Raw genomic sequence first — 23,672 nt, 5'->3', positions numbered from 1 at the left:
TGCCAAGGCCAACACTGCCCTTGGTCCACAGTCCTCTGCAAGCTGCCCTGCCCTCTCCCAGATCTCTGTGAGGAACTGAAGTGACAGCCACTGAGAGAACCAGGAAACAGACATAACTGGTTCCCACAGGCATGCCTGGGGAAAAGGGGTGATGGGCCCTCTCTAAGTATCCTGGACAAATGCAGTTTGGGGAGTAAAACAAATCTCTTTTCTCTCTCTACCCCTTCTCAAAGTCATCTACCTCATAGCTTTATGTGGGCAGAGGCTCCAACTTATACCCACAGACAGGCTCTCTCCATTCAACTGCCTAAACACCAGGTCTTCCTGATGCCACGCAAGCATCTCCCACCTAATAGTTCCAACAGAGCTCCCCATCTCTGCACCCCAAGCCTGTCCACCCACAGGCTCCCTGTCTCAGTTAAGGGCAGCTCCACACTTGCCAGCTGCTCTGGCCAAAACCCCAAAGCTACCTTGATTTCTCCCTAACACCCACATCCAATCCACCAGCCAACTCTGCGGGCTCCACCTTCAAAATCTACCTGGAACTGGCCCCCTCGTCACGCCCTTCACTGCTACTGCAATTGTCTAGGGCCCGTCATCTGTCACCTGCATCGCTGCAGCCAACTCCCACCAGTCTCCCTGCCCACACCCTCGCCCTCCTTTGCAGATCAGATCAGGCCATCCTCGGCTCAGAACCTGCCAGGGAGCCCCATCACGCTCAGAGTAAAAGCTGAGTCTTTCCCATCATGCAGAACCCATGTCTGATCTGGTCCCTTCTTCTCTCTGACTTCATTAACTCTTACTTCTCCCCACCACCGCTCTACTCTGGACACACGGCCTTATCTGTGTTCTTCAAGCGCACCAGGCAAACTCTCGCCTTGGGGTTTGCAGGTGGAGGGTGCTGGTGACTCAGCCTGGTGGTCAGCCAGTAGGTCCCTGGTGGCTCAGACAGTAAAGAATCCGCCTGTAATGCAGAAGACCTGGGTTTGATCCCTGGGTCGGGAAGATCCCCTGGAGAAGGGACTGTCAACCCACTCCTGTATCTTGGAGAATTGTCTTGTCCTGGAGAATTCCATGGACAGAGGAGCCTGTGGGGGCTACAGTCCATAGGGTTGCAAAGAGTGGGACACGACTGAGCGACTAAGCGCAAGCACAAGGTTGTATGGAACCCGCCTAGAACCTAAGCAAGCAACCACCGTGCCCCAGGTCGACAATTCTCAGGCAGTGATCACACCACACTGCATCACAGCTGTGTGATTTCTTATCCGTATCCCCAACTAGATCATGGTTGTCCAAGGTCAAGGATTGGGTCTTGTCCACTTGTGTTTCCCAGGCCCCATTCAGAGTACGTATTCAAGGCATGTTTCTGGTTGGATAAATTTGGCTTTGGAGTATAGAATGAACCCAGATAATCACGATGGTGTGATCACTCACCTAGAGCCAGACATCCTGGAATGTGAAGTCAAGTGGGCCTTAGGAAGCATCACTACAAACAAAGCTAGTGGAGGTAATGGAATTCCAGTTGAGCTATTTCAAATCCTAAAAGATAATGCTGTGAAAGTGCTGCACTCAATATGCCAGCAAATTTGGAAAACTCAGCAGTCGTCACAGGACTGGAAAAGGTCAATTTTCATTCCAATCCCAAAGAAAGGCAATGCCAAAGAAGGCTCAAACTACCGCACAATTGCCCTCATCTCACACGCTAGCAAAGTAATGCTCAAAATTCTCCAAGCCAGGCTTCAATAATACGTGAACTGTGAACTTCCAGATGCTCAAGCTGGTTTTAGAAAAGGCAGAGGAACCAGAGATCAAATTGCCAACATCCGCTGAATCATCAAAAAAGCAAGAGAGTGCCAGAAAAACATCTATTTCTGCTTTATTGACTATGCCAAAGCCTTTGACTGTGTGGATCACAATAAACCATGGAAAATTCTGAAAGAGATGGGAATACCAGACCACCTGACCTGCCTCTTGAGACATCAGGAAGGAAGCAACAGTTAGAACTGGACATGAACAATGGACTGGTTCAAATAGGAAAAGGAGTACCTCAAGGCTGTATATTGTCACTCTGCTTATTTAACTTATATGCAGAATACATCATGAGAAATGCTGGGCTGGAGGAAGCACAAGCTGGAATCAAGATTGCTGGGAGAAATATTGATAACCTCAGATATGCAGATGACACCACCCTTATGGCAAAAAGTGAAGAACTAAAGAGCCTCTTGATGAAAGTGAAAGAGGAGAATGAAAAATCTGGCTTAAAACTCAACATTCATAAAACTAAGATCATGGCATCTAGTCCCATCACTTCATGGCAAATAGATGGGGAAACAGTGACAGACTTTACATTTTGGGGGGCTCCAAAATGACTGCAGATGGTGACTGCATCCATGAAATTAAAAGATGCTTACTCCTTGGAAGGAAAGTTATGACCAACCTAGACAGCATATTAAAAAGCAGAGACATTACTTTGTCAACAAAGGTACATCTAGTCAAGGCTATGGTTTTTCCAGTAGTCATGTATGGATGTGAGAGTTGGACTATAAAGAAAGCTGAGCACTGAAGAATTGATGCTTTTGAACTGTGGTGTTGGAGAAGACTCTTGAGAGTTCCTTGGACTACAAGGAGATCCAACCAGTGCATCCTTAAGGGAATCAGTTCTGAATATTCATTGGAAGGACTGATGTTGAAGCTGAAACTCCAATACTTTGGCCACCTGATGTGAAGAACTGACTCATTTGAAAAGATCCTGATGCTTGGAAAGATTGAAGGCAGGAGGAGAAGGGAATGACAAAGGATGAGATGGTTTGATCACATCACCGACTCAATGGACATGAGTTTTGGTAAACTCTGGGAGTTGGTGATGGACAGGGAGGCCTGGCGTGCTGCAGTCCATGGGGTCGCAAAGAGTTGGACATGACTGAGCGACTGAGCTGAGCTGAACTATGGTTGGATGGATGGATGGATGGATGGATGAACCAAAAGGCTAGGTTTTCCATAACTTTACACCAGTTGGGCCATTTTCTTCTGTTTGTACTTGACTAGACAGTGAGATACCACGAAATCTACTCTGTGTCCCAAGAAGCCTCAAGCAGAAGCCAACCAGTTCACGTGCTGCCTCACAGCAGAGTCCATGCTGATCTCCAAGACAGCTGAGTACGCTGCATAGAAAAGAGAATGCTCTCCCTAGCTCTCGAAGGGTGGAGCTGCTGCAACCACAGCCTCCCAGACATATCTCCCAAGGCAGGAAGTGAATTGTCCCACATCTCATCCTCCATTTGAGATGGACAAGGAAGCCTTAGAAGACTTGCATGTGGTCATGGGGTCCCAGAGCAAGAAGGGGCCTTGGAGGAGGAGCACACTTGACTGCATTTGAGCTTAGCTATGGATGAGCACAGGCGTTCTCTCACTGCGCTCATATATTAACTCCATTCTACAGATGAGAAAACTGAGGCTCTGAGATATTATAAAGCATTCTCTAGATGATACGTGCTGCATGGCAGATTGACCCAAGAACTATTTGGTTGCAAAATGCAAGCTCATTCCACTGTCCTGGAAGCTTTCTGTTTTCCTCTGTCTCCAGAAGAGGGTGGGAAACTGGCAAAGTGAAAGGTGCTGGGTCTAGGCTTACCTGTGCCTGAGCAAGGCTGATGCTCCAGGCGAGGTCGCCCTGCCTTGCCTTCTCAAGCCCTTCGCAGCCTCTGAGATCACACAAGACTGCCACACTTCCACAGGTGCTGGAATGTGGGTCAGGAGAGGGTTGTGGGATAGGGGTGCCAGGCGTGTGCCTGTATCACTGCTGTCTCAGAGTCAATGGGACTTGATTGGCAGGATCCAGGCCAATACCAGAGATTAGAAAATGCTTTGCAATCAAAGTCAATTGAATAAATAGATAGCGAATTGAGGATTTAAAGTAGTGAGTTACAGAACCACAGAGCCATTGAATTAGTGACTCTTAGATTTGTCAAGAGTTTTAGAAGGCATTTAGGGAAACACACTAGCCAATTCAGCCAAGCTGCTCACACCAAAATATCTCCATTAGGAAAAGAACATGTGTGCACGCATCTGGGGACTAGGTGCTGAAGCTAGCTAGTGTGTAGGCCACCAGCAGGACCTGCCTCTGAAGTTTCCTGGTTTTTAAAAACATCCATTCACATTTGACTCACTCTGCCCCCCTTGTGTGTGTAAATGCACAGGCATAAGGGTATTTTTTCTTTCTCAGTAGTACATAAAATAATAGTGTATCTTACCACTGATGGGATATTAAGATCAAATCCAATGCACACTCTACTTTGAGAAGTATGCTAATAGCATCTCTGGCAGATCTTCATAAATCAAACCCTTGTTTGATTACCTCCAGAGATGAGGAACTCATTCCCTCACAAGGCAGCCTAATCAAGATTATGATAATTAAGGCAACGTAAAATTTCTTCTTGATTCTTGGCTGAAATTCACTTACCTCTAACATCTATGCATTGGGCATTGCTTGGCTCTTTGGAGCAATCCAGAAAAAAAAGAAAAAAAGAAAATTGTCTTTTTTGTGGCTAGTTCTCAAGTCACAATCAGGCCTTCTCTTTAATCATTCTTTGTGGGATCATTACTCCTCTCATTCATTCCTCTGAAACACCTACTGTGTGCTGGGTATTATGGGACTTACAGTCCCAGACCCTCAAAAACACCTCATCCTGATCACTGCTTTATTATGCAGGGAGTCCATATCTCTATCCATCCAGCCATGTGATATTTGGCTCACCTCATTCCCAGCCAGCTGAAACCTCTATGTCGTTTTCACATAAACCAGGACTTCACTGCTGTTGATTTTGGTTTACTCTTTGAGTTTGGATTTTCTCCCATTTGTTCTTTATCACACAATCACACTAGAGCAGCCACAAAGAGGTGACTTTTAAAAAAACTCACCCACAATCTCACTGCGCTCCCATATCAATTCTTTCCTTTTTAACTTCCATCTAGTTCCTGTCCACAGAAGACCTACTTTCCACGGTTGTAATAAATATGGGGAAACATTTTTGCATTCTGCTTTTTTTCACTGAAAAGTAATATCATAAACATCTTTCTAGATTACTAAATAATGCTATTATAATTGTAAATGGCTGCATGAATCCATTAGGTAGATAGACCATAATTTTCCTGGTTGTTCCCCTATTGTTGGACGTTTTTACAGTTTCCAATTTTTCCTCATTATAAATAATGCTGAAATCAACACTTTCATGCATATAACGTTCCTCTTCTGCTGAATTATTTCTGTAGGATATAATCCCAGGAGGAGAATTACTGTGTCAAAAGACATGAGTACTTTATGACTGTTGACACATGTTGTCAAGTTGGATCCCCAGAGGACTCATTTCCATCGCCACCAGCAACGTGTGAGCATGCCCACTTTTCTGCAAACACCCCAGCACTGTATCATGTCCTCGCAAGGCTTTTTGAGCTAATTGCCTAGGGGTAAGGGCTTCCCCTGTGGCTCAGATGGGAAAGACTCCGCCTGCAATGTGGGAGACCTGGGTTCGATCCCTGGGTTGGGAAGATTCCTCTGGAGAAGGGAAACGCTACCCACTCCAGTATTCTGGCCTGGAGGATCTCATGGACTGTATAGTCCATGGGGTTGCAAAGAGTGGGACACGACTGAGTGACATTCACTTTCTTCAAGGTGTTGTCTCATTGTTTTAACAAGTTTGACCTGACTTTCATTACTAGAGAGACAAAATCGCTTTCCTGTGTATTGAGTTGCTGGCTCGATTCCCTCTGAGATGAACTCCACATATCTTTCTTACCACTCTGGACAGGCTGGTTACATAATATTGAGATGAACCCTTTCCTGCTTTAGCTGGCATAATACTATTCAACAGTCAACTGTGTCTCTTTCCATTTTTTGATTTTTTTTTTTTTTTGGCTGCACCGGGTCTTCATTGCCACCTGCAGGCTTTCTCTACTTTTGAGCGTGGGCTTCAGTCTAGTTGTGGGGTCTGGGTTTCTCACCGTGGTGACTGCTCATGTTGCAGAGCTTGGGCTCAGTCTTTGTGGCACACAGGCTTAGTTGCCTGGCGGCGTGTGTCATCTCTCAAGACCAGGGATCGAGCCTGGGTCTCCTTCATTGGCAGGTAGATTCTTAACCACTTGGACCACTAGGGAAGTCCCTATTTATATATATACACTTTTCATTGTACAGAACTTTTAACATTTGAATATAGTCAAATTAGCGCATCATTTTCTTTTTGTTAGGTTCTCTAAAGTACAAGGGCTTCCCAGGTGGCTTAGTGGTAAAGAGCCCATCTGAGAATGTAGGAGCTGCAGGAGACACGGGTTTGATCCCTAGGTTGGGAAGATCCCCTGGAGAAGGAAATGGCAACCCACTCCAGTATTCTTGCCTGGAAAATCCCATGGACAGAGGAGCCTGGCGGGCTACAGCCCATGGGGTTACAAAAAGTTGGATGTGAATGAACACACACACTAAAGTACAAACCTTGGCACTGCTCTCTACCGTAGTGGGATATTTTACTTTGATTCAATAATCTCAATTGTGTGAAATTATCTTATTCTTTTTTGCAGGCTGATGGCCAAATGCCTGGGGTCAAGCCCACATTCTACCTCTTAAGTAGCTGTGTGACCTCAAGCAAGTTACTTAAGTTTTCTGTGCCTCAGCAAAACGGGGATAATAATGGTGCATGCCTCGGGATTGCTGTAAGGATTAAAGGCTAAAATGTAAGGCACTTATAAGAGTCTGGCACCTGGTAAGAGCTGAAGCAATGTTAGCATTCGCTGTCATCCTTATAATCCTCATCATCCAGTGCATTTGCTTGGAATCATCTGTCAAATTTCCAAGTATGATCTCAAGAACTTCATCCACATCACTCATCACTAGAAAACCCCACCCTTGAACATTCATCTCTTCACTGAGACTCTTAAGGTGAGCTTGTTCAATGACCTACAGGCACATCAAGAATGTCTGTAGGACAGACAAGAATATAAATGTTTTTGTTTAAGCTACTGGGGAAGCCAAACTGCTCCATCTGTGGGTCATTCCTTCTGTTCTAGCCAGCTTAGGTGCCCACCCACAGGGAATGTGGCCAGTGTGATGTGAGCCCTGCTGGCTCCCTCTCTGTCCTGGTAGCCTCTCCGGGGCTGACAACGGTCCAGGCATGTTCTGTGCTGGACAAAGGTCCCTGCCTGTGACTGGCTTCCTCGCCTCCAGTCGTCCCCTACCCTCCTCACCATCTCTAAAGCAGGTATCTCACGACATCACCTCCCTGCCTAAAACTCTTTGGTGGGGACTTCCCTGGTGGTCCAGTGGTTAAGAATTTGCCTGCCAACTCAGGGGACATGGGTTTGATCCCTAGTCCAGGAAGATTCCACATGCCTCAGGACAACTACTGAACCCGCGCCCTCTAGAGCCCATGTTCCACCGGAGAGGCCACTGCAGTGAGAAGCCCACGTCCTGCAACAAAGAGAAGCCCCTGAAAGCCTTCATGCAACATTGAAGACCCAGCACAGCCAAAAATAGAATACACTTTGGTGAAGAGCTGGCTGTCTCTGTGAATTAAGCCCAAACTCCTTCTGGCACCTCTCAGGTCCTGCATGAACTGACCCCTGACCCACATCCAGCTGCTGCTCTAGCTTTTCATCCTTTATTAATACCTTTCCACTCATTAGGATTTCTTGCAGGAAATCAAACACACACATTCTTTCTTTCTTCTGGCCTTCGATTTCATTCATTCACCAAATATTTATTAAGCACCTAATATGCATCAGAACCTGTTCTAGTCACTGAAGGTTCATCAAAGACCAGCAACAGCAATGCAGAAGAGACAAAGACCCTGACCCCAGGGAACTCACATTCTGGTAGCAGAGACAGACAGTAAGCAAATAGGCAGATAATTGTATTATATGTTGAGGCGCGGGTGACTGGGAGTGGTGGAGTGGGGGCAGCTGTGTTATATAGTGTCATCAGGAAAGGCCTCTTTGATTTGGGATGTTTGACCAGAGAACTGAACACGAGGACAGGCAGAGCCATGAGGTCTCTGGAGTGCGGCAGTACAGGCAAGGAAACAGTGTGCGGGGGCCCTGAGGCTGGAAAGGGCTTGGCTTGCCCGTCCCTCTGCACCCCTTCACATCACAAGGCCAACTCCTGGTAATTTAACACATGATCAAGCCTGATCTGCATCACTCCTAATCTGGGGCTGGATACAGGTCTTGTGGGAGGGGCAGGACGTAAAGAGCTGGAAGGGAGGTGAAGAGCATGGAAGTGAAGCCATCCCCTACAGGACAGGGTCCCTTGGTAGCTGCAGGGTCCTCAGCAAGGCCCAGCTGAGGACAGTCGGCCCTGGAGGTGCTTCAGTGTCATGGGCCAGCCGCCCCCGCCCCCCACCTCTCTATGGCCCCTCCTTTCTCTGGGGTCAGGAGACATGGGTGGGATAGACTCAGAGAACTATATGGCAGCGGTTCCCAACCTATTTGGCTCCAGGGACCTGTTTCATGGACCAGGGAGGAGGGGATGGCTTTGAGATGACTCAAGCAATTACATTTGTGCTATGCTTAGCCGCTCAGTTGTGTCCGACTCTGTGACACCATGGACTGTAGCCTGTCAGGCTCCTCTATCCATGGGGATTCTCCAGGCAAGAATACAGGAGTGGATAGCCATTCTATTCTCCAGGGGATCTTCCCTACCGGGGATTGAACCCAGGTCTCCTGCATTGCAGGTGGATTCTTTACCATCTGAGCCACCAGGGTCTCAAGATATTCCACCTTGACTTTTGGGTTAGGACTCAAGTTCCTATGAGAATCTAATTCTGCTGCCAATCCAGCAGGAGGCAGAGCTCAGATGGTAAGGCAGGTGATGGGGATCAGCTATAAATACAGATGAAGCTGCTCACCTCCTGCTGTGCATCCTGGTTCCTAACAGGGAGTTGGGGACCCCTGCTGTATATGGGGCTTATCTGGGGAGGCAGCATCAAGTAGAAAGAGGTGGGCTATGGAAACAAACCGATTTTCAAACTGTGCATGACCAGTTCAGTTCAGTCGCTCAGTCGTGTCCGACTCTCTGCAACCCCATGAACTGCAGCACGCCAGGCTTTCCTGTCCATCACCAACTCCTGGAGCCTATTCAAACTCATGTCCATCACGTCGCTGATGCCATGCAACTATCTCATCCTCTGTCATTCCCTTCTCCTCCTGCCTTCAATACAGCATGACCTTTAGGTGCTATATAACCTCAGGCAAGGTAACTAACCTCTCTGTACCTTCTTCCCTCTGTATACAGTGGGAATTCCTAAGGTCTTGCTTGCCAGTGGTGTAGCAATGCCTTCAAAGCTCCCATTGCATATCTGAACCTGTCATGTTGAGGGCGCTCAAGAGCTGGTCCCTTCGTTTTCTTCATCTCAGCGGTTGGCCCTGGGCTCAGAGATCCAGAGCACATACAAGGAAACAACACCCACCATTCCACAGGGTGGAAAGGGGAAGGAGAGAGGTCATCTGCCCACCACCAAATCTCCAGATCAGAGCCCTAAGTGCTTCTCTCTCTTGCTGCTCAATGAAATAGCAGCAGGTCCAAACCTCAGTTATCCACACTAATGAAGGGTAAGGCTGGAAAGAATGAGTCAAATCAGTGGCTAATCACACCCAGATTATCAATTAATAGAAAGCCATGGGATGGGAATATTCAATCCTGATACTTCTATTTAGAAGTGTTCTCTCCCTGCTGATGACTGACTCACGAGTGGGAAATAGGTTCCCACAAGCAAGAGACAGTGGAAGGACATGTGTCCCCTGGCCTCCAGGACAGAAGGTCAGTGGAGGAAGCTCTGATAGGGTCACCTGACCCAAGTCCACAGGAAGGAGACAGGTGAGTATATCCAGCTACAGTCACAGCCAGAGGAGCAGCTGAAGGCTGACACTCTCATCTCCCATCCAAGCGGGAGCAATCACATTCAGGTCCCCATCCAATGGTATTCCTGGTGCCTTGGGAGCCCTTATGGGAGGGGCTGGCAGGGGGCTGGCAGTGGTCCTGAGGGACCAATGTTTGGGTTCCATGGGTTCCCCTGTCTTCAGCACAGATACGAAAAACAGGATCAAGACTGAGGCATCCCACTGCCTCCCACAAGAAGGTCATTTATCAGCTCAAGACCTGTGCTAATAGGTGTTAAATAGAGTTCAATGCAGAAAATTGAGAAGTAATGAGACTTGGAGCTGAGAGAATGAATTAAGAGGTGATCACATGTCCAGCGAGAGCCATCACCTGAATGTTGAAAAGGAGGAGCCTGATGGTTGGAGAGCTGTGGGTCGGAGAAGAGGTCAGAGTGATGAGTCCACCCCAAATGGGGTGAAGGGTGGTCAAAAGCAATTAAGCCGTTATCATCCTTCATCAATTCCAGGGAGTACAATTTTCCATATTTTAATATTTTTGAAATTAGGATGTATCTTAAAATTGATGGCATGTCATACTCCAGTCGGGAGCATTTTTTTTTCTTTCTGAGTGGTACATACAACAAAACTGAATCTTTTACTGAAGACATCTTGAATTCAATGGGACACAGTCCCAGGTGGATGGACGGATGGTGTGCACGTTCAGTCGTGTCCAACTCTTGTGACCCCATGGACTGTAGCCCAACAGGCTCCTCTGTCCATGGGATTTTCCAGGCAAGAATACTGGAGTGGGTTGCCATTTCCTACTTCAGGGGATCTTCCTGACAGTCCAGGGTACCCTAAGCAAATCTCTTTCTGTTACACTGGGTGAAATGACCCCTGTCCACTCATTTATTCCATCATTATTTACTGAGCATCTACCAGACGTCAGATTCTGGGCTAGGTGCAGCTGTGAACAGTGATCGTAAGAGCCCACACGTTTGCCTTCTCAGTGTTTATCCCACGCCAGGCACCATCAGGAACCCTTGACATGTGTTGTCTCATTTGTTCCCAGCAATGATCCAACAGAGTAGGGATTACTATTATTATTGTCCCTGTGACAGTGGAGGTCAGAGGAGGTTAAGTGAGCTGCTCAAAGTCCCACACTAGCTCCTAACTGGCTGAGCCGAGAGTGGATATTTTCTCTGGACCCTGAGCTTTTGTCTCAGTTCTCTCCACTGTCAAGGAACATACACCAGGGGGGAGAAGGCACACATGGAACAGGAAATACACAAGGATGCTGGTGACCAGAGGAGACGCATGGGAGCAAAGAAGGAAAGTAAGGGAGTACTGGGCACCAGGGGCAGTCTCTGGATTTGGTTTAAACAGACTGGAAGGAAACAAAGAGGCAGAGAAGAGTGGCTGGGTGGGTGGGGAAGGTTCAGTAGAGGGACTCAGCATGTCTGGAGGGTGGGTGGGGAGACAGAGCATGGTGTATCCGAAGACCAACAAAGCTAGTGTGGCTGGAAGAGGAAGGGGATGGAGGTGCAGCTGATGCCAGGTTTTGAGGGCCAGGTAAGGAGTTTGCACTCTCCATCTGGGAAGTAAGTAGAGCGTTTTAAGTGAAAGCTCCCTGAGATCCTTGCACCCTGCCTCTAATGACTCTTTGAATCTGCTGTTGGACAGTGGGTAACTGTAGACTCCTAAGAGGAGAGCCTTGGAGCAAGGGCACCATGTACAACTACTCAGGTTGAGTACTGCCAAACGGTGCCCAGGCAGAGGGGCGATGAGAACTGAAACTCAGCCTCTAGTCCGCCCACTAAGCTGTACACTCACATGACCCCTCAGGGTGGCCAGTTATGCTAGTTTGCACAAAAGCCTGATATGGACTAGCAGAAACTCAGGTTAGGACAGGCAAGCAGTGGCTAGTATTGCAACACCCCTACTGTGTGCCAAGCCCCAGACTAAGGCTTTGCAGTGACAGAAGAAATTAAAAAAAATAGGAGACATTCCTTGCTCTTGGAGACCCACAAAGCTTGACAGAAGATTTTGTCACAGGAAATAATTTTTTTTTCATCCCTACAAAACACACCAGGCCCTATGATAAGAGCGTCCTTTGATGTGGCACCTACTCTGTGCCAAATGTCATGCTAGGTGCTTTCTGTACCTTACCACAAATGCTCACTCCCTCCTTGAAAGGAAGAGAGAATGATCCCATGTCCCATAGAAGGGAGCTGAGGGGCTCAGAGCCTCGTTCAAGGTCACACAAGAGGGACACAGCAGGACGCAGACTTGATACCCAAACAGCCAACCAGGCATGAGAGCAGTGTCCTCCACTTGGGCAAGGAATGCATGCTTCTTGGCTAGAGACTGTACTGGACACTTTCCAGCCATTAACCTTTCCTTTTCCCAGGGTATAGTTGCTTTATAATGTGGGGTTAGTTTCTGCTGTACAGCAAAGTGCATCAGCCATATGTATATATACAGCCCCTCTTTTTTGTATTTCCTTACCATTTAGGTCACTACAGAGCATTAAGTAGAGTTCCCTGTACTATACATCAGGTTCTCATTAGTTATTTTATATATATATATATACACATATATATACATATGAACTTGTTTGTAAGGCAGTTACACATATAAGTGTATGGGTTTCCCAGGTGACTCAGTGGTAAAGAATCCACCTGCCAATGCAGGACATGCAGGAGACGCAGGTTCAATCTCTGGGTCAGGAAGATCCTCTGGAGTAGAAAATGGCAACCCACTCCAGTATTCCTGCCTGGGAAAATTTCATAGACGGAGGAGCCTGGTGGACTACAGTCCATGGGGTCACAAAGAGTCAAACACTGCTGAGTGACTGAGCACACACACATGCGTATTAGTGTCTATATACATAATACACATACATGTATATATCTATATATGCATACACACACACACACACACACACACACACACACACACACATATATATATAGATCCCAGTCTCCCAATTCATTCCACCCTTTCTTTCTCCCCTTAGTGTCCATATTTTTGATCTCTACATCTGTGTCGGAGAAGGCAATGGCAACCCATTCCAGTACTCTTGCCTGGAAAATCCCATGGACGGAGGAGCCTGGTAGGCTGCAGTCCATGGGGTCACGAAGAGTCGGACACTTACTGAACGACTTCACTTTCACTTTCACTTTCATGCATTGGAGAAGGAAATGGCAACCCACTCCAGTGCTCTTACCTGGAGAATCCCAGGGACGGTGGAGCCTGGTGGGCTGCCATCTGTGGGGTCTCACAGAGTCAGACACGACTGAAGTGACTTAGCAGCAGCAGCACATCTGTGTCTCTATTTCTGCCTTGCAAACAAGTTCATCTCTACCATTTTTCTAGATTCCACATTTTTACATGAATATACAATATTTGTTTTTTTCTTGTTGACTTACAACTCCTATGGCCCTCATTACAAATCACTGAAGTGGACACTGCAATTTCTCTTTTGCAAGAAACCAGCTCAGGGAGGTTGGGAGATGCACAGGTGTCAGAGCTGGCCAGGGTTGAAGCTACCTCTTCCTGGATTCCCTTCCTCTGCTCTTACTCACTGTAGGTCTCAGAGCTCCTTGAAGATGAGGGCCACTTATTATTCACTCATATTGCTCAAAGTCTACCTTAAAACCTGGCATAAAGCAAGTGTACAGTATATATTTGTTGAAATAAAGAATGAATGGACAGGGCCAGAGAAGTAAAGTGGATGCACCTGTTACCTGCAAGTCATCTGGCCACCTGAAAACGCATCTTCTCCTTCATCAAGCTGTCTTCTGACACCTTGACACAAGAAGGGTCAGGGCACTAGAATCTGGTATGATGTCATCTTCAAGCTATGTTAACCAAAATATCACTATGCATGATGAACTATTTGTGGGATTATTGAGGACGTGATATGAAATTCATCCTGACTCCCCACTTACGGAGAAGTGCTGCCCAATTTGTCTCAAATGTCACATCTCTGTGTATTAATTTGCTACTCCACTGTATTGATTAAAAAGAATGTTCTCCAACTCCCAAGCCAGAGCCCTTGGAAATGGAGCAAGTTCACTCAGGAAGCACACACCATCCCCTCCCGGGCAGAGGAAATGGATATTCACCACCTCCCTGCAACCAACCGATGGCCCAAATGGTACAAATTGCATATTCAGTGTATGTATGTATATGGTCAAATAGCTTCCATTAGTCCAATTTTGAGATGTCTGCAGAATGCCCCCAAATTGGGGAACTCTTTCAAAACGAGGAAATTGTCAGAAAGGCCAGGAGAGGGGAGTCAGCAGGTCTAATTACAGGAGTGTATAAAACCAGGAAGGGTCCTTTTCTCTGGACCTCAATTTCCTGGTGTGCAAAGTGACATGATCACCTCCACCCCACTCCCCCTCCAAAACCCAGGAAAGAACACTCTGTCCCAACCTGCTTCTCTTGGTAGAGCAACAACAGGGAGCTCCATTTCTATCCATCTGTCCCTCGAGGATGTGTCTATTTGACCCAGTTCCATGATGCTGTGGTCCTTATGGGCCCTCCTTGGTGACTCAAATGGCAGAGAATCTGCCTGCAATGCAGGCAGAGGTGACATAACAGGCTTGCACTGGGAGCAAAGCTCACTAAGAAGTGGCACTAAATTGAGCTCCTCCCTGCTCGCTTCCCTTTGTGCAGGCGGGTGGGTAGGGGTGGCAGGGGTAAATCATGACAGTGAGGATGGTGCTTAGCTGAAACACTGGGCATTGCACACAGTAGGACTCAATATACATCAGCTTGATGAGTGCAAGAATCTCTACCATCCACCTTATGTGTTATGTCAGCCTCTCTGGGCTGTTTTTCAGGTGAACCAATGGTTCACAGATGGGCTTCAGGGCATCTGAATTATATGAAAAATATATGGGAGAGTGTTTTGTGTTTGTGTGTGTCTGGAGACAGTCACCACTTTCAGGTCCATGATCCCCAAAGTCTCAGGTCTGCTGGATGTGTCATTAGTGTCATGAGCCCTAAAGCCCACATCTCTGACACAAAGAGAAGAGGCCACGAAAAGACTAAGTTGCTGGCATTGGCCCTATTAGCTCCAATCCACCAGGGGACAGGGCCCGCAATCTCATCCCTGTGAGGTGGGTGGTTTCTCCAGCAGCGCTGGAGCTCACAGATATGGAGGCGCCTCTGCTCCTCCCCACAGAAGCCAAGGTCTGTTCCTCAGCCCAGACACACCATGAACAACTGGGCTGAGGATTTTATGCAAACACAGGGTCAGGGCGCTGGGGTGGGGCTGGGACTGTGACTTATAGAGTGAGCATCTCCTGAAATAATCTCAGTCCAGTGAGGTTAGGGGGAGGGTGGCTTCACTCAATAGCTGATATTTATCAAACACTGACAATCTGCCAGTCCCTGTGCTGAGCACATTATGTGATTTGTGTGTTTTCTTTTTAATCTTCACAACTTTATGAAGTAATATCCTTATGCTGATTTTACAGAGGCAATGAGCTCAAAGAAATGAAATAACTGGCCCAAGGTCACACAGCAAGTGAGTGGCCGAGATGGGGTTTGATTCCAGATAACGCTGGAACTCAGAACCTGAAGTCTTAATCACTGTATTATGCAGCCTTTCCCTTATGGCAACCAGCGATTTGCAAAAATAAGTGTTCCTCTTCCTCCTAGATTCCATGTGAGGATAATAAGTGATTTTGATTTTTAAGGAAGCCTCTTGTATTTTTGAGAGGAAGAACCCAAGATGATAGATTTAACAAAACAGAAATACCCGTTTTTAGATGTAGATGATTTAATGTTAAATTAAATTTAACATCTGTTAGATGTTAAATCTAACAGACTGAGAACCAGTGGTCAGAGATGGGCTGTCTTGCACCAAAGTGTCAAAGTGACTGCTTATGAATGATGCTGCTAAAATGCAAAAGGCGCCATCAGGATTAAGCATCAAAACCTGCAGAGACTCTAATTGACATTTCTGATCTGCTTATAACTCTTGTCTGTCTGTTGATCAGCCTGTGAGAGACAGAAGCAATCCCTTACATCTCTGAGAGTCATTTGTGGGAAAGGTGTGAAGCCCCCGGGCTCAGCTGGGAGAAGCAACGTCTAAAGGGCAATAAGACTAAAGTGTCAGGGAGAGACACCCCGGGGGCTGGGGAGGAGGGAGGCACATCAGGGAAGCAAGAGGCTTCCACACGTTGAAAGACAGACAGAAGGACACGGAGAACATTGGAGAATCAGAGACAGACTCCCTGAAACCAGGACAAACACAGCTGAATTCCAGAGGGACTTAGAAGTAAAATGGAAAAATAAAATGCTGAAAGAATCAGAGGAATATCTAAATGACGATTTAGCTGCTCTTGGCATGGAAAGGGCCTTTCTAAGCATAACACCAAAGGTAGATTATCAAAGAGAAATTAAAAATTTAAAAATTGGTGACATAAAAATTAAAACTGCTGCACATCAAAAGGAAACCCATAAAACTCACAGCCTTAATATGCAAAACCACTTACAAAAAGGAAAAGAAAAAAATACTAACACCCGAAAAGAAAAGTAGGCAGAGACAGGGACAGGCAATTTACAAAATGATCTACAAAAGGCCGGAAAGTGATGACAGGTGCTCAGCCTTCCGTATCATCAGAGAGACGAAAATTATAACCACAAATGTGATCTCATCACATCTATTTTAATCAATGAAACTAACTTAAAACTCCCCAACGTGCAATGTAGGTAAAGAGCAGGGATGGGCCCTCTTATATCCCGGTAAGATCTTCCTACAGATACCATGGGATTATGTATTAAAATGGAAGATCGACACACTCTTTGACCCAGCAATTGCACTTCAAAGAATTTATCCTAAGATAATTAGATGAGGGTTTAAGTTGTATGTACAAGGATGTTCTTCACTTAAATGTCCCCAGAAGATGACTGGTTAAATAGCTGGGGTACAGGCAAACCACAATGGCTCCTTCACTGATATTCATTAGAAAGAACAAAGCGGGGCTGTTTTATTATCACAGAAAAGTGTCAGCCTCATTAACCAGACTACAGAACTACACACACAGTGTAACCCCAAGTGCACATGGATCCGCATCTGTGCGCACACGTGCGAAGGTGCAGAGAGCTGTCAAATGAACACTCACAAGAAGGGAGGAAGGAAAGCTACATCCTCTGCAGTAAGTGGGCGGCCCGTACTGGGCAGAGGGGAACGTGGGCAGGTCTGGGCAGGAAGAGGAGGGGGAGGAGATGAGTCGGGTTAAAACTCCTGGGGATCAGTGCTGGGAATGAGGCAGCCAGATAGCAGATAAAAATACAGGACACTGGGCACTTCCCTGGTGGTCCAGTGGTTAAGAATGCACCTTGCAGGGCAAGGGCTTCCCTGGTGGCTCAGAGGTTAAAGCATCTGCCCGCAATGTGGGAGACCCGGGTTCAATCCTTGGGTCAGGAAGATTCCCTGGAGAAGGAAATGGCAACCCACTCCAGTACTCTTGCCTGGAGAATCCCATGGAGGGAGGAGCCTGGTAGGCTACAGTCCATGGGGTCGCAAAGAGTCAGTCAGACACGACTGAGTGACTTCACTTTTGCAGTGCAAGGGACACAGGGTCAATCCCCAGTCAGGAAACTAGGACCCCACGTGTCTCAGGGTTACTGAGCCCGAGTGCCACAACAAAAGGTACTACAGCCCACAGCTAAGGCCCGATGCAGCCAAAACAAATAATTTTAGACAAAGAATATGCAACTTTTTAGTATAAGTATGTTCCATGACCTGGTGCTCTGTGACAACTTAGAGGGGTGGAATGGGATGGGAGGTGGCAGGGACGTTCAAGAGGGAGGGGACATATTAATATGTATACTTATGGTTGATTCATGTTGATGTATGGCAGAAACTAACACAATACTGTAAAGCAATTATCCATCAATTTAAAAAAAGTATGTCCCATGAAATACTTGGGATATCAGTCAGTTCAGTTCAGTTGCTCAGTTGTGTCCGACTCTTTGCGACCCCATGAATCGCAGCACGCCAGGCCTCCCTGTCCATCACCAACTCCTGGAGTTCACTCAACCTCACATCCATCGAGTCGGTGATGCCATCCAGCCATCTCATCCTCTGTTGTCCCCTTCTCCTCCTGCCCCCAATCCCTCCCAGCATCAGAGTCTTTTCCAATGAGTCAACCCTTCGCATGAGGTGGCCAAAGTACTGGAGTTTCAGCTTTAGCATCATTCCTTCCAAAGAACACCCAGGGATGATCTTCAGAATGGACTGGTTGGATCTCCTTGGAGTCCAAGGGACTCTCAAGAGTCTTCTCCAACACCACAGTTCAAAAGCATCAATTCTTCGGGGCTCAGCTTTCTTCAAAGTCCAACTCTCACATCCATGCATGACCACTGGAAAAACCATAGCCTTGACTAGATGGACCTTTGTTGGCAAAGTAATGTCTCTGCTTTCGAATATGCTATCTAGATTGGTCATAACTTTCCTTCCAAGGAGTAAGCATCTTGGGGATATACTTATGCTAAAAAAATTTTTTTTCAAAATTTAAAAATTTGAATAATATAAAATACAGATTAATTAGGCATCTTGTATTTTATCTGAAACTTTAGCTGAGTCTGGACATATCTCTTATTGCCTCTCTGAGATGACCCAAGCCAGACATCAGGAAGCTGAATCCAAGGCAGGCTTCCTGTGTCCACCCTGCTTCTGACTTAGTTCCAATCCACTTGCCCATAAGAGAGAGTCACCCATCTCTGCTTTCCTTCAGGAGTTTTGTGGGGAGTACAGAGTAGGAGATGAGCATAGTCTTTAGAGCCAGAGAAGTTACTTTGAAACTCCTGGTCATCAAGTAGCCTTAATCGGAACACAAAACTCCTGAGTCCCAGCTCCAACATCTGTAAGATGGAGATAGCGAGGTCTGTCCGTGGGGCTATCTCGGGGATTAAATGAGATAATGTATGTAAAGTGCCTGGCATACAGTCAGCGCTTAACACAAGTTGATCCTCTTCCCTCCTGTCCGTGGCCACAGCCCACACTCTTGCCCCCAGGGATTACGAATCAAGCATCTCCTGTCATCTCGGGCTTTGATGATTGGCCTTTTTGATCTTTTCCTTGAAGCAGCAGCAGCTCTGAGCTGACACCCTTCACCTGACTTCACCTTTCTCCCAAATCCCTAGCAACAGTTCAGTTCCTTATCTGTACTTTTCACTCTCCCGAGGAGGGTGGAGGAGGATGAGACTGCTTTTGATAGCAGACTTTCAGGGATGTCAGCCAGCGGAGCTACGAGAGTGGGGCCCTGATGGCATTTAGAAAGGGCCAGCGATGTCCAAAAGGGTGCAAGTGAGGAGGCTGCCTGGGCTGGGGCCAGCCTGGGCTGATGCGGGGAAGGTGAGGGGGTCTCTAGAGCCAGTCTGCCTGTCTGCTTGTTGTCTAGCACAAACGACTAAGGTGGGCTCTGAGTGGAGGGGAGGGCTCACTTCTTCCTCGGAGAGCCAAATCTTCAATATCTTTTGGATCACTGGATCACCCCCTCCCTCCAACGAGGCTCGGAGAGTTTAAAAATCTGCCCAGCATCACCCAGTTACTCACTTCCAGGGCCAAGCTACTAGTATTAATCAGCAAGTCCCTAAACAGGGGCTTGTCTTATGCCTTGCTGAGAAGTCCAGTGACAGAGGGGACCCCTGACCACTGTGGATGTAACATGTCACATGGTTCATCCGCAGCTGTGGCTGCCCCTGCTGGTCTCTGCCACCTGCCCTCCTGACCCCTCCACTTTGGATATCTCAAAAGTCAGTGCAACTCACACTTTCCCGGAGGCACAAATTGCCCCATGGTCCAGTCCCGAGCCAGATCAGTGAGATCAAGCCACAGCCTCGGCTTTCCTGCTCTTGCCTCTCCTGTTAGCACAGATGCCTGCATGCGAGTCACTCTGCCAGGCACAAAGACAGAGCCACACAGACCGTGGAGTTGGCGGAAACCCTGCGCAGGTGACTGCAGAGAGTCACTCAACCACAGCAACCTGTTTGCACTGTCCAGGGTCTGCCCAGGCCTCACCTGGAAGCTTTGTCTTCTCAATGCCAATGACTTAGCGATCTGGTATCATTATGCAAGGGCTTCCCTGCTGGCTCAGTGGTTAAGAATCTGCCTGCAATGCAGGAGCCACAGGAGATAAGGGTTTAATCCTGGGGTTCAGAAGATCCCCTGGAGGAGGGCATGGCAACTCACTCCAGCATTCTTGCCTGGAGAATCCCCATGGATAGAGGAGCCTGGCAGGGTACATACAGTCCATGGGGCTGCAAAGAGTTGGACAGGATTGAAGTGACCTAGCACAGCATAACACAGTACCATTATGCAGCTGAGATAGGGCAGGCCCTTCCTTCTGCACCATTGATCCTTCATGTGTCTGGGCTGCTACCTGCCACACCAGGCAGGTGGGAGGAGGGACTTACTGGCCTCCACTTTATCTTAAAGTGTAATCTCATTGAATCACAGACCCTTTGTGAGTCGATGGAAGTCTGGCTCGCTCTGTCTAGGAATCTAGAAGCATTCTCTGCAGCGATACAAACGTTCTCATATTGCCCGGTATGGGAGCCACAAGCCACACGTGGCTACCCAACACTTGAGAGGAGGCTGGTGCAACTGGGAAAAGGAATTTAAGTTTTATTAAAGTTTTATTCATGTAAATATGAAAGTGGCAAGTGGTTAAAGGCTACTGTACAGGATAGCACAATTCTAGACCAGGGGTCATCAAACATTTGGGGTAAAGGGCCAGATAGCAAATATTCTCAGTTTTGCAAGCCATGTGGTCTCTGTGGCAATAACTCAAGTTTGGAGTTGTAGTACATACAGACAGTCATAGACAACAACAGCAAAAGGGCTTGGCTGAGTTCTAATAAAACTTTATTTACAAAGACAAGCCAGAAGCTGGATTTAGCCAGGTGGGCCATAGTTTATTGATCCCTCTTCTGGACACTTTCAAGAAAAAAAAAAAATGCACATGCCCTTATATTTTGATTATGTGGCTTCTAATTATAAGGGGTTTTCACACCTTTGATGCCCCTCTAGACCTTCCCATGAATTCCTGGCTAGAACCTCTGATTTTAAAGGGCTCTGGGAATGTGCCTTCAGCTCTGCTCTGGCTGATGGAGAAGCACTTGGCTTTGTTTCCCAAAGCAGGTAGTGTGGTCAGGGATCAATAGGACACTTTCCCCCTAAAACCTCATGAAAGCCCAGGCGTCAGACACAGATCCATAAACTTTGCTAAAGGAGGACATCTCACACAAGGTCACCTAGTGTGCCCGCCCCTCCTGGGATCGCTGCAGCCACCAGCTCTAGTGTCTGTGACTCACTCCCTGCACCATCCCCAGGCCCCGCCAGCCTTCCCACAGCTGAAAGACTGTGGAAGAAGCTTCTGAAGACGTCTCTCTTCATCAGGAGATTAACTGAGACTCAAGAGACTTAGTTTGGGTTAACAGCCAAAGGATCCGGCTGAGGACACAACCAGGATGACCAAGATCACAGTCTTGCTTTGGGGAGGAACCGAGTCTTTGTTTCAAAGAATTGGGATATCCCAGGACACTTCACTTTAAAGACAGGTAGGTCTTTTCAGGAGCTCTCTGTTAAAGCAATCTGGAGTTCTGTCAGAAGCCCTCAATTAAAGGCATGTGAAACTTTCTCTGGAGCCTTCTTAGTATCGTTAGTTAAAAATAACTGATACCCCTCCTCAGGTTCCTTCTCAGGAGCCCTAAATCACTTAGGATAAAGCACCAAACTGCATCCCCTCCACCCAATACCAACAGGCATGAATTTTGCCAAGGGAGGTAGGATTTGCCCTCTTTCTGTCATGTATTCCTAGCCAAGACAAAGGTGGTATCTATTTCTATATTCCTATAATTCCATTCAAGAAAGCATCACTTATTAAGTTCTTAGAGGCAAGAGGAGGAAAGCCTTCACATAACTGGCGTGCTTTACTAGGGTGTTATGTCATTGCTGTTATTAATTATCATTAACAGTCTTAAAATATGCCTATTAATGATCTCAACACAAAATAGCAGTGTGGGTCTTAGCCAAGAGCAGCATAATTACCTATTAATGAGATGTAAATTTCACAGGGAAATGACAGCGATCTCGATGTACCACCTTCTGAACTAATATAATAAAGTTAATAATAATAATAGTGTATAATCTGAGGATATTAGTGTTAATTTGAATGCTAACACCATAGTTAAACAGGCTGAGAGAAATGGAAATTATTTGCATAACTCAAACCAAGAAACCCTAATCTCTGCTATTAAAGAAAAATTGATTGTTCTCCTCTGAATGATATAAAGCTGACTCCTTGCAGTCACCATAGTGAGCAAAAAAAAATTTCAAGCTACTTCTTTTATGTCTTCTACTTAGGGTTTATATCTCCCTTATTTCCAAAACCAAGTTGAGGTACTTGGTAATACAGTGAAGCCCAGGAGAAAACAGAATTTAAAAAAATAGAAACACAACAAAACCCAGTTAAGGGGAGAGAGCAGATGTTACCAGACCCTCAAGATAAACGATTGCAGCTGAGGTCTGATTTCAAGTCTCAGCTTCCTAGAAACACGGCAGGAGCAATTTAAGTAACTGAGTTACTGGTTAGCAAGCAGCCTCCTTAGGACACGCACAAGCTTTGAATCTGAAGAAGCCCTTCTCGGCAGCTGAGAACCGCGCAACCCTGCCTGTGGCTATTCGAACCTCACACCCCAGGCTCCCGCAGGCCAGGCCGAGACACCTACCCTCATAGCTGGCGTGGAATCCCTGTGCGCTGACCGCATAGTCACTGATGAGGCGCAGAGAGAGGGTGGTGGCCGCACTGACGATGGTGGCTGGCAGCTGAAAGCCTGTGAGCCTGAAAGACAAAGAGGTGAGCTGGAGGGAGGATGAATCCCCCGGGAACTGCACATCCGGTACGCATTTATTGAGCACATGCTGGATGCATGATGCTGATTTAGGCACAGGGAAGGATATGAAAGAAGCTGAACACCAGGCACATGCAAGGTGTTCCAAGATAAAGTAATTCCCAGCAAAAGTGATGGAGACCAGTCACAGAAATATGGGCCTACTCTCCCAAGCCATGGGCTACCCCTAATCTGCAGGTCTGCCTCATTTATGTCTCTTCTCTTTCTCCTCCTCCAGTTTCTTCTCCTGATGTACCCAAACAGGATCCTATGTGCCCTTCCTAGAACAGACTCCCTCCACCCATGTCCTCCACCTGCATCTTATCTATAGATAAACTGTAGCCTCCTCCTGCTGCTGCTGCTGCTGCTAAGTCGCTTCAGTTGTGTCCGACTCTGTGTGACCCCATAGACAGCAGCCCACCAGGCTCCCCCGTCCCTGGGATTCTCCAGGCAAGAACACTGGAGTGGGTTGCCATTTCCTTCTCCAATGCATGGAAGTGAAAAGTGAAAGTGAAGTCACTCAGTTGTGTCCGACCCTCAATGACCCCTTGGACTGCAGCCTTCCAGGCTCCTCCATCCATGGGATTTTCCAGGCAAGAGAAGTGGAGTGGGTTGCCATTCCTTCTCCAATGCATATATGCATGCGTGCTAAGTCGCTTCAGTTGTGTCCAACTCTGTGTGACCCCATGGACAGCAGCCCACCAGGCTCCTCTGTCCACGGGATTCTCCAGGCAAGAATAGTGGAGTGGGTTGCCATTTCCTTCTCCAAAATAATATTCTGAGCCATGTCCTTCGAGCTCTTTTTGCAGATACTGAAATACCCACCAGGTGGAAGAAGTTAACTGTATGCAGCCTACGGCACATAGATCCCCAGACTGATTGGAAACAGAAGC

The 23,672-nt window shown here is 47.0% G+C and overlaps 1 protein-coding gene across 4 annotated transcripts in view; it reads right to left on the bottom strand.

The window, feature by feature from the left end:
* The window catches only part of CSMD2 (CUB and Sushi multiple domains 2), a 694,802-nt gene that overhangs the window by 543,486 nt on the left and 127,644 nt on the right, over window positions 1-23,672 (bottom strand). For all 4 annotated transcript variants that reach the window (XM_061412621.1, XM_061412618.1, XM_061412619.1 and 1 more), the window contains one exon: window positions 22,618-22,730. In XM_061412621.1, the coding sequence (XP_061268605.1) occupies window positions 22,618-22,730 (113 nt within the window). The remainder of the gene's footprint in view (window positions 1-22,617; window positions 22,731-23,672) is intronic.

The sequence above is a fragment of the Bos javanicus genome, chromosome 3 (assembly GCF_032452875.1).
Source record: "Bos javanicus breed banteng chromosome 3, ARS-OSU_banteng_1.0, whole genome shotgun sequence".
Classification (NCBI taxonomy): domain Eukaryota; kingdom Metazoa; phylum Chordata; class Mammalia; order Artiodactyla; family Bovidae; genus Bos; species Bos javanicus.
This window is presented reverse-complemented; position numbering and strand designations above follow the sequence as displayed.